Source organism: Crinia signifera, chromosome 11 (assembly GCF_055691185.1).
Source record: "Crinia signifera chromosome 11, ASM5569118v1, whole genome shotgun sequence".
NCBI classification, from domain to species: Eukaryota; Metazoa; Chordata; class Amphibia; order Anura; family Myobatrachidae; genus Crinia; species Crinia signifera.
Window position 1 is genome coordinate 123,644,415 of NC_139227.1, and position 15,427 is coordinate 123,659,841.

Below are 15,427 nucleotides of genomic sequence, written 5' to 3' on the forward strand. Positions count from 1 at the left end.
CCATGGGGTCACTGCTCATACCCAATAGGGATAACTTGGTTCCGGTGATTTGCCCGCCATGGTCTGCCAGTGCGTTCTGAAGCTTTGCCTACTGGGGGGCAGATGTATTAAGCCTGGTGAAGTGATAAAGTGGAAGTAGCCAATCAGTCCCCAACTGTCAAGTTACAGGATTGATAAAAGTGACAGTTGGGTGCTTATTGGCTGCTGCATTATCATCTTCCACTTCAACAGGCTTAGTACATTTTGTTTAAGGTGCCCCACCCTGTGCCTTGGTACTTGATTACGGCACATTCTCCTTGTGCTCCCAAGCTGTGTTACGGACTCTTGCTCTGACCTCTGACCTCGCATTGACCATGTCTCTCGGATTTCTCCTTCTCGGCCATGAATGTTGCCACAAGTGATCCGATTTCTGCTCTTGTCTGCTGACCGTGCCTCTTGTATTCTCCTTTCCCATCGTTCCGCCCAGTGAGGGCAATAGGGGCCCAGCAAAGGCCTTCCAAGGGTTGCTTGTGTCCCTGCCAGGAGAAGGCCATCACTGGCAGTGTCTACTGGGCCCACCCCGCGGTAATAATTATACCTCTTCCTCCACTAAGAGGGCAATTTTTATTCTTTGATTGCATTAATAAAGAAATCCCTAAAATTTCCTATTTACCCAATCAGATATCACAGAGCATTACTCGTGGGTCCTATACATAATGTTTCCTGCAATGGGCCTGGGGGGGCAGAGGCGTATCTAGATATTCGTAGGCCCCATAGCAAAAGTTTGTAAGGGCCCCCTATTTAGCAACTGATGGTGATAAATGTATGTAAAACATATGTTAGACAGCAAAGATGGGCCCCCCTCAGCTCTGGGCCCCATAGCAGCTGCACCCCTTACACCTATGGTAGTTACGCCCTTGGGGGGGGGGGGGGGGGGGGGGTTATTGTATCCACCCACTGTGATTACTGTCCTCTGCTAATGACATATTTTGTCCTGTGATGACCCAGCGGGGGGCCCTGATTGTCTCTGTAACCTTATGTGTGTGATGTAATGATCATAAAAGTGTCTAATGTTAAATATTCCACTAACACCACAGACATAGCAGGAAGGGTTAACGTTCAATATTCCAGTCTCCTCCTGTGAAAGTATGGGGAATGCATAAGGAATAAACATTGGTGGCTCATACCATGACTGGGGCGGGGTTATACCACCAGTGAGAGTAGTAGTATCTCTGACGGTGACCATTTACAGCTGGGGTGAAAGAAGGTGGAAGGTGATAATGCAGCCAATCAGCTCCAAACTGTCATTTTTCAAACCTAGTCTGTAACTTGACAGATTAAAGCTGATTGGCTTCTGCATTATTACCTTCCCCTTTATCACTTCTCCGGCCTTAATACAGCTGCCCCATATGTATGTTTGCTGGACATGCAGTCTAGTTGGCTATATAACCAATGACCCACCATTCAGTGGGTCCTCGTGATGTCGCTGAACTTTATCGTTTCGTCCGATATCGTTAATTATATCGGCTGCAGCCAGGATCACCTAGCGTATATGCCAACCTCACCCAATAAAAATATATCACGTATTCTATGAAACCTGGTATAAATTGCCAGCTGGCGAGCAGGGCCCTCGTATCTCTCTGTCTGTTATTCCCCAGTCTTCTTTAGTATTCATCCCAATTGTAAAGGGATAGGCTGGCGCTCTATAAATAAACGTTAGTAAATAACTAATAGATACTGTCCCCAGTGAGGTCCGTCACGTACTGGTGAGGACTGATCCCATAGAGAGTATTTGCCGATTGAACCCTCTCAGGAAGGCCAGACAGGATAGACAGCCAGTTCATGCGCTGGTCTCTGGGGCCAGCTCCGGATCACTACAGCCTGATGGATCCAGCAAGAGCTTAATGTAAATGTATAAGGCAGCGCTGACCTCTCTTCCTTTGTGTCCAAGTAAATGAGAGATGACAGTTCGTGTCTCCAGACAATGACATCATCAATGGCAGCCACCATGTCTTCTCAACCAAGCAGTTTAACCCTTTTAAGGCTAACACAAGAGGAAGACACCTTGGGTGAAATGTAATAGGATGAGAGATTCAGAAAGTGAGAGATTTGGTAAGAAATCTCCAGTTTTTTTAAAGCGGCAATCATTCACACTGCAAAATCAAAATGGTTTTGCAGTGTAAATGATTGCCGCTTTAAAAAAACTGGAGATTTCTTACCAAATCTCTCACTTTCTGAATCTCTCATCCTATTACATTTCACCCCTTGATTTTATTATCTCTGTATTTAGAGCTCAGGTTCCTGCATTGCTGTCACCATAATAGTGACCATGCTTAAGTCCTTGATAAATGACATAATGGGACAAATGCAGTTGGGTGCGAGAATCAGAAAGTGAGAGATTTCGGGAGAGTTTTCCCATTTTTAAAAATCGGCAATCATTTGCAAAACTGGGTTGATTTTGCCAAGTAATTGCCACTTTAAAAAAGGGGAAAACTCTCCCAAAATCTATCACTTTCTCCATGTTAATTGTAGAGTTTATCCTAATTATTTTGACCCAGTGCCTACACCAGCATTTCCTTTTCCTTCACGGCATCAGCAGCGTCACAATGGGTGTCACTTTTTTCAGGGGGCGATGCCAAATTGCTGACACCTCTGCAGTGAAAGGAGCCAGGTGCTGCAGTGTGACATAAATCTGCAGCACTTGTCTCCTATCCCTGAGAAGGAGCCAGCAGTACTAGAAGAGTCTCTGAGGCAGCCAGCACTCCTCCGTAGCCAGGATATCAGGAGCACCCCCAACTAAGCCCCACCCCCCCCTTTATTGGTGTCATCGAGGCTCCCACAAAGGCAGGCTCCAGGCCACCATATTCCATCTCACAGCAGCTGCGTGTGGCGTCACACAGCAACTCCGAACCACCCAGAAAACATTACGGGCCTTGCCCCCCCCATCCCAAAAACTGTGTCGCTGACGCACCCCACCAACAAAGGACCAAAAAATGCCTAATATCGATTTTCGCACCTTAGCGTATGAAGCTGATTTAACCCCTATATCATCCAACCTATAATCTCCAGCAATGGCGGCATCTGCTGAATAATAATATAACAGCCAAGTTTTATATCTGATCTCATCCAGATATCTCACCCTGAAGCGACAGGAGAACTGGGAGTACGAATTATCCAGGAGGGTAAAGGAACGGCGACAAGCTCAGAGGTGGGTAAATCACCTGCCGACCTACTCACCTGTGTCACTTACCTGGGGAGGCAACATTAATCTGACAGCAGGGATGGAATAGTAAGTGATATGAATGCTCTGCAGGTTTGATGGAGATGGGAAAAGCGGTTCATCCATTATTGATTTATTTGCATCTACAAATGGAATGTGATTAGCAGGGAATTGTAATTAAACATTTAAATAACATTAACGAAAATGTTGTATTTGTCCCCAGAATTGTACATAATTACACTGGGTGGCTGGACAGCTGTCTAGACGTGACTACTGTGCGTGCCGGACGCTGTCACCTTCACCAGCGGCTGCAGACAAACATCTGTACAATGCAAAAAAATAGATAGTAAAGCGCTCACCTGGTGTATATTCAGGGTAATATGAATGTATATATATGATGCAGAAACAGTATGTGGGGAAAAATTTGTTTATTAAACAACAGTGGTATATACAATAGTTGGGGGTAAAGAACAAGGGGTGTGGATGCTCTGGGTGGGGGTAGTAGTCTGTACGGGTTGAGAGGTACAGTCAGTGGTAACGACAATGAGCCCTGGTAGGGAATGAGGGTGTCAACAGACCCCTTTTTACCATAAACCTCCTGCAGTTTATGTCTCAAAGTGAATGTGAGGGTGTGCTGGGCCCCGGTGGGGAATGAGGGAATCAGCGGATCCGTTTTTGACCATAAACCTCCCAGGTTTATGTCCCATGCACTGAGCGGTGGTAATGGGGGTATCCGGGAACTAAATTGTAGCAATGAGGGAGTAGAAGTATAAAGTTTCAAAGTTACAAGTAAAAGTTAGTGCCGTGAAGGGGTGTGATGGCAGTGAGCGGCGTCCCACTCACTAACCACTTACCCTGTCAGCCGGCGGCGGGGGTGCGTCTCGGAGCTTGGTATGGTGCTCCGTGTATGGTAGTCCTGTGCGAGGAGGAATCAGCCTGTTGGTATCTGGGAATGCAGACGATGCGGCTTGGGGATGGACACGCTGTCCGCCGCTGCCCGTCTGGATGGACTGGGCGCGTCACTTCCGGGTAGCGGTGATTGGCTGGGTGCCCCTTGTGCCGGAGTGACGTAGCGGGGTGTCCGTTCTCTCGACTCACAGGGGAGGAGACTTTGACGTGTGCTGTCAATGAGATGTTGCTGTGCCAACGCGTTTCGGCCTCTCAGGGCCTTTGTCAAGGATGCACTATGCTGTTAAAGGCAGTGTATTTATGGGCATGGGGCGGGTCTTAGTTGCATGTTAATGGGTGTCTATTTTCTGATGAGTGGGATGTAGTTTAGCAGCTCACTCACACAGAGTGATTGTAGTGCCTTACCCAAAAACCCCTTCTCCAAAACATCTGTACAACATTACTGTGTTATCTTGTGCATTAGCGCTGGTGGTTTCTGCCGTGACACACTGAAGCAGGACAGCCACACATGTGACACACTGAAGCGGGACAGCCACACATGTGACACACTGAAGCGGGACAGCCACACATGTGACACACTGAAGCGGGACATCCACCTGTGACACACTGAAGCAGGGCAGCCACACATGTGACACACTGAAGCGGGACAGCCACACACGTGACACACTGAAGCGGGACAGCCACACACGTGACACACTGAAGCGGGACAGCCACACATGTGACACACTGAAGCGGGACAGCCACACACGTGACACACTGAAGCGGGACAGCCACACATGTGACACACTGAAGCGGGACAGCCACACACGTGACACACTGAAGCGGGACAGCCACACACGTGATACACTGAAGCGGGACATCCACCTGTGACACACTGAAGCGGGACATCTACATGTGACACACTGAAGCAGGACAGCCACACATGTGACACATTCAAGCGGGACTGCCACACACGTGACACACTGAAGAGGGACAGCCACACATGTGACACACTGAAGCGGGACATCCACTCATGTGACACACTGAAGCGAGACATCTACATGTGACACACTGAAGCGGGACATCCACTCATGTGACACACTGAAGCGGGACATCCACACGTGACACACTGAAGCGGGACATCCACACGTGACACACTGAAGCGGGACATCCACCTGTGACACACTGAAGCGGGACATCCACACGTGACACACTGAAGCGGGCCATCCACATGTGACACACTGAAGCGGGACATCCACCTGTGACACACTGAAGCGGGACATCCACACGTGACACACTGAAGCGGGACATCCACACGTGACACACTGAAGCGGGACATCCACACGTGACACACTACAGCGGGACATCCACACGTGACCCACTGAAGCGGGACATCCACACGTGACACACTGAAGCGGGACATCCACCTGTGACACACTGAAGCGGGACATCCACACGTGACACACTGAAGCGGGACATCCACATGTGACACACTGAAGCGGGACAGCCACACATGTGACAAACTGGAGCGGGACAGCCACACACGTGACACACTGAAGCGGGACATCCACACGTGACACACTGAAGCGGGACATCTACCTGTGACACACTGAAGGGGGACATCCACACGTGACACACTGAAGCGGGCCATCCACATGTGACACACTGAAGCGGGACATCCACATGTGACACACTGATGCGGGACAGCCACACATGTGACACACTGTAGCGGGACATCCACACGTGACACACTGAAGCGAGACATCTACCTGTGACACACTGAAGCGGGACATCCACACGTGACACACTGAAGCGGGACATCCACCTGTGACACACTGAAGCGGGACATCCACACGTGACACACTGAAGCGGGACATCCACATGTGACACACTGAAGCGGGACATCCACACGTGACACACTGAAGCGGGACATCCACACGTGACACACTGAAGCGGCACATCCACATGTGACACACTGAAGCGGGACATCCACACATGTGACACACTGAAGCGGGACATCCACACGTGACACACTGAAGCGGGACATCCATGTCGACCTTCATGCATGTTGACCCAGTGGTGTCGACCATCATGCATGTTAACCTAGTTGCTGTCTATCCTATGACCCATACGTACCCATGTGGTTATTAGGTCGACAGTTAAAGAGGTCGACCACTGTTGAATCGACAGTCACTAGGTAGACACGTGAAAAGGAGTCAACATGCTATAGGTTTCCGTGGTCAAATAGTCGACATGCAAAAATGTTGACATGAGGTTTTTGCTGGGTTTTACATATAAAGCAGCGGCTGATTTCTGTCCAGTGTATCCCCATCCATGTGCTAGACACGTGATAGTGAAGGTAGACACGTGATAGTGAAGGCAGACACGTGATAGTGAAGGTAGACACGTGATAGTGAAGGTAGACACGTGATAGTGAAGGTAGACACGTGATAGTGAAGGTAGACACGTGATAGTGAAGGTAGACACGTGATAGTGAAGGTAGACACGTGATAGTGAAGGCATCGCACCTTTACATCAGGCTGGAACATGCCGCGAAGCAGCGACTGCCTGGTTATCAGACCCCCAGGAGACAAACCGTCTCCAAACTATGTAGTCAGCTGGATTCCAATAACTGCACTACACCCCTAATTCTGGGGCTCCGGTGACCTGCAGGTGGTTGGGACTCAAACGCGGTCCTCCAGGCACCCCAACAGTCCTGGATTTCAGTTTATCTATGCTTGGTCACAGGGGACATCATGGGCCAACCCACAGATATGCCTAAAACCTGGATGGTTGTGGTGGGTTGAGGATCTCTGGTCTGACGCTACTGTGGCGATTCTGTATTTCAGTTTCCAGTTTAGAACGTTCCCGGGCTGAGCTTGAGGTACAAATGATGGTTGAAGCGTCCATACGGGCAGTCGGCCTTCCCAGCTCCTAAAGACTGGACATGTGGAGTAAGCAGAACTAGATGTCGCATCTGGACTATCCCCGGATCTGCAGCGGAACCATCACAGGAGGCCGGTCCTTACCTGCCTGTCCTAGCCGCAGGACCTCACCGGGGCGGAGGAGGAGCTGCTCCTGTACATACCATCCCAGGGAGCAGATTATAACCCTACTCATGCCTACCCTATTAGACTGGCCTTCTACCCATAATAAGCTATACCATGGAGCTGGGGTAGCCAACCCTAGTCCTCGAGAGCTACCAACAGTTAATGTTTTCCAGATCTCCTCACAGAATCACAAGTGAAGTAATTAGCTCCACCTGTGGATCTTTTTAAAATGTGTTAGTGAGTAATGAGTGCACCTGTGCAGCAGCTAGGTTGTCTGGAAAACGTGAATTGTTGGTAGCTCTCGAGGGCTAGGGTTGGCGACCACTGCCATGGAGTATGTAGAGCAGTGGTGAACAAACCGGCCCTCGAGATCTATCAACAGTCCTCGTTTTCCAAATCACTGAGATGGTGCACAGGTGCAGTTATTACTGTCACATTCCCCAGACAACCTAGCTGGTGCACAGGTGCAGTCATAATTAACTGTAACATTCCCCAGATCACCTAGCTGGTGCACAGGTGTAGTCATTACTGTCACATTCCCCAGATCACCTAGCTGGTGCACAGGTGCAGTCATTACTGTCACATTCCACAGACCACCTAGCAGGTGCACAGCTGTAGTCATAATTAACTGTAACATTCCCCAGATCACCTAGCTGGTGCACAGGTGCAGTCATTACTGTCACATCCCACAGACCACCTAGCTGGTGCACAGCTGTAGTCATTACTTACTGTCACATTCCCCAGGTCATGTAGCTGGTGCACAGGTGTAGTCATTACTAACGGTCACATTTTTAAACCTGCTGTATTCATTCCTACTATAGATCCACAGGATGCCTGATATACATGGGCCGTTGGTAGATCTCGAGGACCGGTTTGACCACCCCTGCTGTAGAAGATCTAGTTCATCTCTGCCACAAGGTAAATAGAGTCCAGGTCTTTGTGGAATACACGTTGTTTAATAGCACCAACTGGTTTATAATGATTCTGCTTTAAACATTCAAACATTTGAATTTTATGTTTTTTTTTAAACCATGATGTAGAACAGGGGTGGGGAACCTCAGGCCCTGGGGCCGTATGCGGCCCCCGTAGCCATCTGAGTGGCCCTCCCACCCACCAGACGGCTTTGCCGGGAGTCAAGTAAAGGGGAATTCTCGAGAGAGGTCGGTAGTTATCGCAAGATTCCTCTTAATTAACAGCAACTGGAGACTGTCAGTCCTATTCAGCGACAGCCGCCGGAGCGTCGGTTGGCTGCAGCAGGACAATTTGTAAGAGACATTTTTACATATGGCCCCCGAAGGATTTTTTCCCCATACAAACGGCCCTTGGCACAAAAAAGGTTCCCCACCCCTGATGTAGAAGGTTATTAACTTTTTGAAAACCTTTCCTTTGATGACGCAGAGGTTACAGATTGTGCAGGAACAGAGCCCCCGGGCCTCTGTATTCAGAGCGGAGTAATCTTCATTGCAGAAATGCGCTGACTCAGTACCCGAAACGTATTGTCCTAGGGGTATACGCCGGCATTGATCGGAACATTTCATTACATCACGTTAATCATATCATGGGGATGAAGTTACACAAATCTCCTGTTCAAACAACTCCTGCGGGTGATAAAACAGCACAAAACGCTCCCCAAGTGTTTCCATTCTGGCAACCAAATGACATGAGGGAGCTGGGGCGGCTCCGGTTACCCCTGTGATTCACTTACACACCACAGCCGACGGTCTGCCGACTATTTACTCTCCCCGCCAGAACCTCCGCACCATGAGAAATAACGGATCCCCGATTATATTCTGTGTAGCCAACAGTGTTATACAGCTACAGAGCTCCATTGGGGACTACAAGTACTAGACAGGTCTACTATAACTACATACGGTCTGTGTATAAATATAACTCAAGGTTGCCTACCTGACCCTCTCCTTCAGGGAGATAATGCTCTGTTCCCGGACTTCCCTGGTAATGTAGGATTGCCAGCACCTGTGGTGTCACCTTTCTTATCTATTACCTAGCTCCCCACAGGTGCTGGCAATCATACATTATCCATACCTCCCAGCATGCCCCTCTCCAGGAGGACACAATGCTCTGTTCCCGGACTTCCCTGGTAATGTAGGATTGCCAGCACCTGTGGTGACACCTTATCAGTTACCTAGCTCCCCACAGGTGCTGGCAATCATACATTATCCATACCTCCCAGCATGCCCCTCTCCAGGAGGACACAATGCTCTGTTCCCGGACTTCCCTGGTAATGTAGGATTGCCAGCACCTGTGGTGACACCTTATCAGTTACCTAGCTCCCCACAGGTGCTGGCAATCATACATTATCCATACCTCCCAGCATGCCCCTCTCCAGGAGGACACAATGCTCTGTTCCCGGACTTCCCTGGTAATGTAGGATTGCCAGCACCTGTGGTGACACCTTATCAGTTACCTAGCTCCCCACAGGTGCTGGCAATCATACATTATCCATACCTCCCAGCATGCCCCTCTCCAGGAGGACACAATGCTCTGTTCCTGGACTTCCCTGGTAATGTAGGATTGCCATCACCTGTGGCAACACAAAGGAGGATTCTGGGCCCCAGAGTAATGAAAAGACACTTTTATTGTTGATATCACTGGTCGGGAAGCACCGATGTGCAATCACGTCATTAAAAGCTTCAGGTTGTTAGTGAACAGGACTGGTAGAAGATAAATGAAATATATAAAGATGGGTCTCTGGGTTGGGGAGGACAGCACAACATGGGGTGGGGGGTGTCCAGGTTTGGATGACAAGCTGCCCGGGGGAGGGGTAGAACCGTCGTCTATACCGATGATTTCTTCTGAGACAGGTTTATCTTATCTCCGAGACTCAGCGCCATCCCCTGCAGGGAAAGAGGAAACCTGGTCACACATCCGAGACGGCAGAGAACATAGATCAGTGGTTCTCAGGAGACGTTCACTTAAAGATCTGGGGACTGGGATCTATGTACTAAGATTGGACGGAAATACCAGCCTGTAACATCGCAATTACTGGTACTTTATCTCTCTCCAAAGATTAGTACATAGACCCCGTGTCTCTTATTCTCCAAGAACAGACGACCGAATCCCCTCTCGCGGATCTTCCTCCGGTCCCCATTAATGAGGCGATTCCTGCGCTTACCTGGCTCTTGGCCCTGATTCGTATGTGTCCAGTCACTGGGGCATCAGGTCCGAGGTGGACCGGCTTCTCAATGCTGACATTGGCGAGTGCATCCTCACCAAATATAGAGCGGGCGTAGAGGTTGGCTGCCATGAACCCGCAGTAACCAGACAGTGCCTGTAAGGGGGAGTACGGAGAGAGAGCATATGACGACTCCTGTACATCTGCCCAGGTACTGGTTATAAGCGGACAGAGACACCTTCACTTTAGCGCAGGGCTGGGCAACACCGGCCCTCCAGATGTCAATGAACTACACATCCCAGGATGCTTTGCATTAGTTTTGCTATGTGGCCATGCTGAAACTGATGCAAGGCATGCTGGGATGTGCAGTTCATCTGGAGGGCCGGTGTTGCCCAGCCCTGCTTTAGCGGCAACTCACTGCGCTATACAGGAGAATATATTATGTATATGGTTCTGCTTTATAGTAAGGCAGGTGACATGATATCAAGGTGAGCTGGTTAAAGCAGATTGAGAACACCGTAGCTCCTCTGTGCCCATGCAAGGATATCCTGCAAACCTACCCTGCTGGTGCTCGGAATAGTCCAGGGTGTGCAGTTTAGGGCCCCTGCCCCTATAGTTTCAGCAGGTAGCACCTCATATGTCCAGGGTGTGCAGTTTAGGGCCCCTCCCCCTATGTACTATATATTGTGTATTCATACACACTGGAAGGAACTAGAGACGCCTTCCTCCTTAACTAGCACCCCACCCACCTGTCCCAGATTGTTTTTAATTAGGTTGGAGTCCAACATTCAAGACTGCACACCTCAGCTTGGCACTATGAGGGTAAGTCCTACTATACATATATGCTGAGTGTTGGTCTGTGGGACTGTGTTTGGGGCGCTGGGCTCTTTGGGCTGCTGTTGCTGGGCTGCTCCATGGCATCATATCGTATACTTTCAATCACCCCTTTAGTTTGTTTAATATATATGTAGCACCCTTCACATTTATTATTACTTCTTACCCAGGTAAGTCCTATCACATATAATTTCCCCTATCCCTTTTACTATCACTTTAATTTCACACTAATGTGATGCCATGGGGTGGTTCTGCTGGGCTGGCCTGGGGGGCCCTGTGCCCTGGACCTGTCCCAGAGTAGTGTTAGGGACTTGTCCTATTGAGGTAACCTGGATGCGGTAGACAAGCCCATACTAATGGCCATTACTATGCTAATAACCTCAAATGCAATATAGCAATGATATTAAAAGGTCTAGCATTATTATTTAGTGTGCACCTACAAACTCCTCCTCCTGCTTGCTGCACTACAAGTCTCAGCAGGTAGCACCTCATATGTCCAGGGTGTGCAGTTTAGGGCCCCTCCCCCTAGGTGCTCGGAATAGGCATATTGCAATCCTGAACTGGCGGTACTTTCAGTTACCATTAAATATAACATGAATGCTTCGGTACTCTTTACCTAGCACGGCGCCCACGATTTTGATCGTGGGCATCGCAGGTAAAAAAATCGCGGGCATTGAATGCACTAAAAATCGGGTGCGACGCGACCGACGCGATGCCCGCGATTTCCCATAGGGATCAATGTTAAATTTCTCAATTGACCCGATTTTACTGTTCAATGCCTCAATTGATCCGATTTTTCCATAGGAAACCATGTTAAATGGCCCACAGAGGCCAAATAGCCACCCTGAAGTGTGAAATGGCCCCCACAATTGTTAACGCCACCCCACGATCAACGTGAACCCGAAGCGTGGCGAGCGCAGCGAGCCCGCGAGGGGCGGCGGTACGCGTCCTATGACCTTTTCATACCCCCACTATCCATGTCGGCGTGGAGTTGAGAATAGAATAGTGTGGCGAGCGCAGCGCGGGGACGCGGATACCTTCACAGGTAAACGCGTCCCTTCGCGGGCTTCACAGGTATCCGCGTGCGCTCGCCACGCTTCGGGCTCGGTGGCTCACCACACTATTCTATTCTCAACTCCACGCCGACGTGGATAGTGGGGGTATGAAAAGGTCGTAGGACGCGTACCGCCGCCGCTCGCCACGCTTCGGGTTCACGTTGATCGTGGGGTGGCGTTAACAATTGCGGGGGCCATTTCACACTTTAGGGTGCCTATTTGGCCTCTGTGGGCCATTTAACATTGTTTCCTATGGAAAAATCAGGTCAATTGAGGCATTGAACAGAAAAATCGGGTCAATTGAGAAATTTAACATTGTTCCCTATGGGAAATCGCGGGCATCGCGTCGCACCCGATTTTTTAGTGCACTCAATGCCCGCGATGGGCGCCGTGCTAGGTAAAGAGTACCAATGCTTCTTATTGTAAAACATATATTATCCTCATTACTAGTAATGGAAGAGGATGTATTAGAGACCATAGGTGGTCAAACCGGTCCTCTAGATCTACCAACTGTCACGTTCCCAGATCACCTAGCTGGTGCACAGGTGTAGTCATTACTAACGTCACATTCCCCAGACCACCTAGCTGGTGCAAAGGTGTAGTCATTACTAACTGTCACATTCCTAAGACCACCTAGCTTGTGCACAGCTGTCATCATTACTAACTGTCACATTCCCCAGACCACCTAGCTGGTGCACAGGTGTAGTCATTACTAACTGTCACATTCCCCAGACCACCTAGTTGGTGCACAGGTGTAGTCATTACTAACTGTCACATTCCCCATATAACCTAGCTGGTGCACAGGTGCAGTCATTACTAACTGTCACATTTCCCAGACCACCTAGCTGGTGCACAGCTGTAGTCATTACTAACTGTCACATTTCCCAGATCACCCAGCTGGTGCACAGGTGTAGTCATTATTGTCACATTCCCCAGATCACCTAGCTGGTGCACAGGTGTAGTCATTACTAACTGTCACATTCCCAAGATCACCTAGCTGGTGCACAGATGCAGTAATTAATAACTGTCACATTTTCAAACCAGCTGCATTCATTCCTACTATAGATCCACAGGTTGCCTGAGACACACGTGACCCGTTGGTAGATCTTGAGGACCAGTTTGGCCACCCCTGTATTAGACAGATGTGCATATTGCATGTGTATTACTGGGGCAGAGAACTGACCTTCTCCGGCGTCAGACACTTCATGTTTGTAGACTTCAGGATGTGCTGCAGATACTCGTTCAGGTTTATGATGTTGGTGTTGACTGTGACCTGAAGGGAAAGGTAAGAGTGAGTACTTAGCATACAACCTGGGACATAGGAGTCCCCCCTCCCCATATAACAGAGGGGGAGAAGCAGCTGTAAGTAATAATGGGAGGCAGAGACTCCCATCAGAAGATCCTCGGAGCAATCAGTGGCATTGTGGGTAGATAAATCAGAAGCGAGTATGACACTTACCTTGTTCTCCCACTCAAACTCCGCCCACATCTGCCGGAACTCTGTGTCTGTGCAGGCTGCGGGCTGGATGTAATCCATGATATCAATGTGGATGTCACTGAGGACCACGCAGTTCCGGTCACTAGCGGCCCCGGACACGTCATACACTGTAACACACACAGCAACATCCGAGGTTACCCCCACGAGCAGCATTGTACCCCCCCAGGGGATGCAGCGCAAAACCGCAGACCCCTAATTCACAGATTCATGTATGTGCCTCAGTGCTCAGACACCCGGACTCACCGATGTTTCCAAAAATGATCCCGTTCTCTGTAGAAGCAACTTTCACATTAGCTTTGATATTTGCAAAATCGTGTGGGGCGAGGGTGAGAGGCGACGGCTTCTCTACAAGCTTCAGGTCACCTGGGAAGAGGAGAAAGGAAGATAAAGAGGAGGTCGGAGCATTGCAGAGCGGACTCGCTGTACGGAACACGTATCGGAGCATTGCAGAGCGGACTCGCTGCACGGAACACGTATCGGAGCATTGCAGAGCGGACTCGCTGCACGGAACACGGATCGGAGCATTGCAGAGCGGACTCGCTGCACGGAACACGGATCGGAGCATTGCAGAGCGGACTCGCTGCACAGAACACGTATCGGAGCATTGCAGAGCGGACTCGCTGCACGGAACACGGATCGGAGCATTGCAGAGTGGACTCGCTGCACGGAACAGGTATCGGAGCATTGCAGAGCGGACTCGCTGCACGGAACAGGTATCGGAGCATTGCAGAGCGGACTCGCTGCACGGAACACGTATCGGAGCATTGCAGAGCGGACTCGCTGCACGGAACACGTATCGGAGCATTGCAGAGCGGACTCGCTGCACGGAACACGTATCGGAGCATTGCAGAGCGGACTCGCTGCACGGAACACGGATCGGAGCATTGCAGAGCGGACTCGCTGCACAGAACACGTATCGGAGCATTGCAGAGCGGACTCGCTGCACGGAACACGGATCGGAGCATTGCAGAGCGGACTCGCTGCACGGAACAGGTATCGGAGCATTGCAGAGCGGACTCGCTGCACGGAACAGGTATCGGAGCATTGCAGAGCAGACTCGCTGCACGGAACACGTATGTGAGGTATCATACGTGGAGATAATGTCTGGAAAGTGATATTCACAGAGGTGTCATCGCCGCAACATGGGCCCTTATTCTGGTTCACTCGCAAAGGCAAATTCCTTCTCAAATGGACAGAACCATGTGCACTGCAGGTGGGGCAGATGTAACATGTGCAGAGAGAATTAGATTTGGGTGAGTAATTTTGTTTCTGTGCAGGGAAAATACTGGCTGCTTTATTTTTACAAAACTAGACACAAATATGGACCTCTAATCACCCACTCTGATGGTCTATGGAGCCCGTGTGATGTATTTAGACACACGGTCCCAAGAGAGAAAAAAACCAGCCAGAGGAGGGTGGGAGAGGACCAATTAATCGGGCGCACAATACTTGATTTTGTTAAATAATCAATAAAGATTTTTCAAAAAAAGGTGTGTTTTGCTGCTCTCAATTAAGGCTCTCTGTGATCCTTAATAGAATTAGAAACAATAGGCAGACAGAATATTATTCTAGAGAGCGCAAAAAACACTACACTGTTTTATTCATATAAAAATACAAATTTAATTAATCATAAATAAAATAACATCTAATAGAAATTATATAAAATTGAGCATACAATTTGTACAATAATCTCTTAAAAGAGAGCATAAAAAAGAGCCGTGTCTTTTGGCCAAAGGTGCCACTTAATAGATCAAAACACTGACATTATAT

At 49.3% G+C, this 15,427-nt stretch overlaps 1 protein-coding gene across 1 annotated transcript in view; it reads right to left on the bottom strand.

The window, feature by feature from the left end:
- Positions 1-9,715: 9,715 nt before the first annotated feature.
- COPB1 (coat protein complex I subunit beta 1) overlaps positions 9,716-15,427 on the bottom strand; it is a 33,877-nt gene continuing 28,165 nt past the window's right edge. Inside the window, exons 18-22 of the mRNA XM_083164661.1 lie at positions 13,901-14,020; positions 13,619-13,764; positions 13,343-13,432; positions 10,271-10,426; positions 9,716-9,992 (exon numbers count right to left, since the gene is read on the bottom strand). Coding sequence (XP_083020787.1) covers positions 9,933-9,992; positions 10,271-10,426; positions 13,343-13,432; positions 13,619-13,764; positions 13,901-14,020 — 572 coding nt within the window. The 3' untranslated portion in view covers positions 9,716-9,932. The remainder of the gene's footprint in view (positions 9,993-10,270; positions 10,427-13,342; positions 13,433-13,618; positions 13,765-13,900; positions 14,021-15,427) is intronic.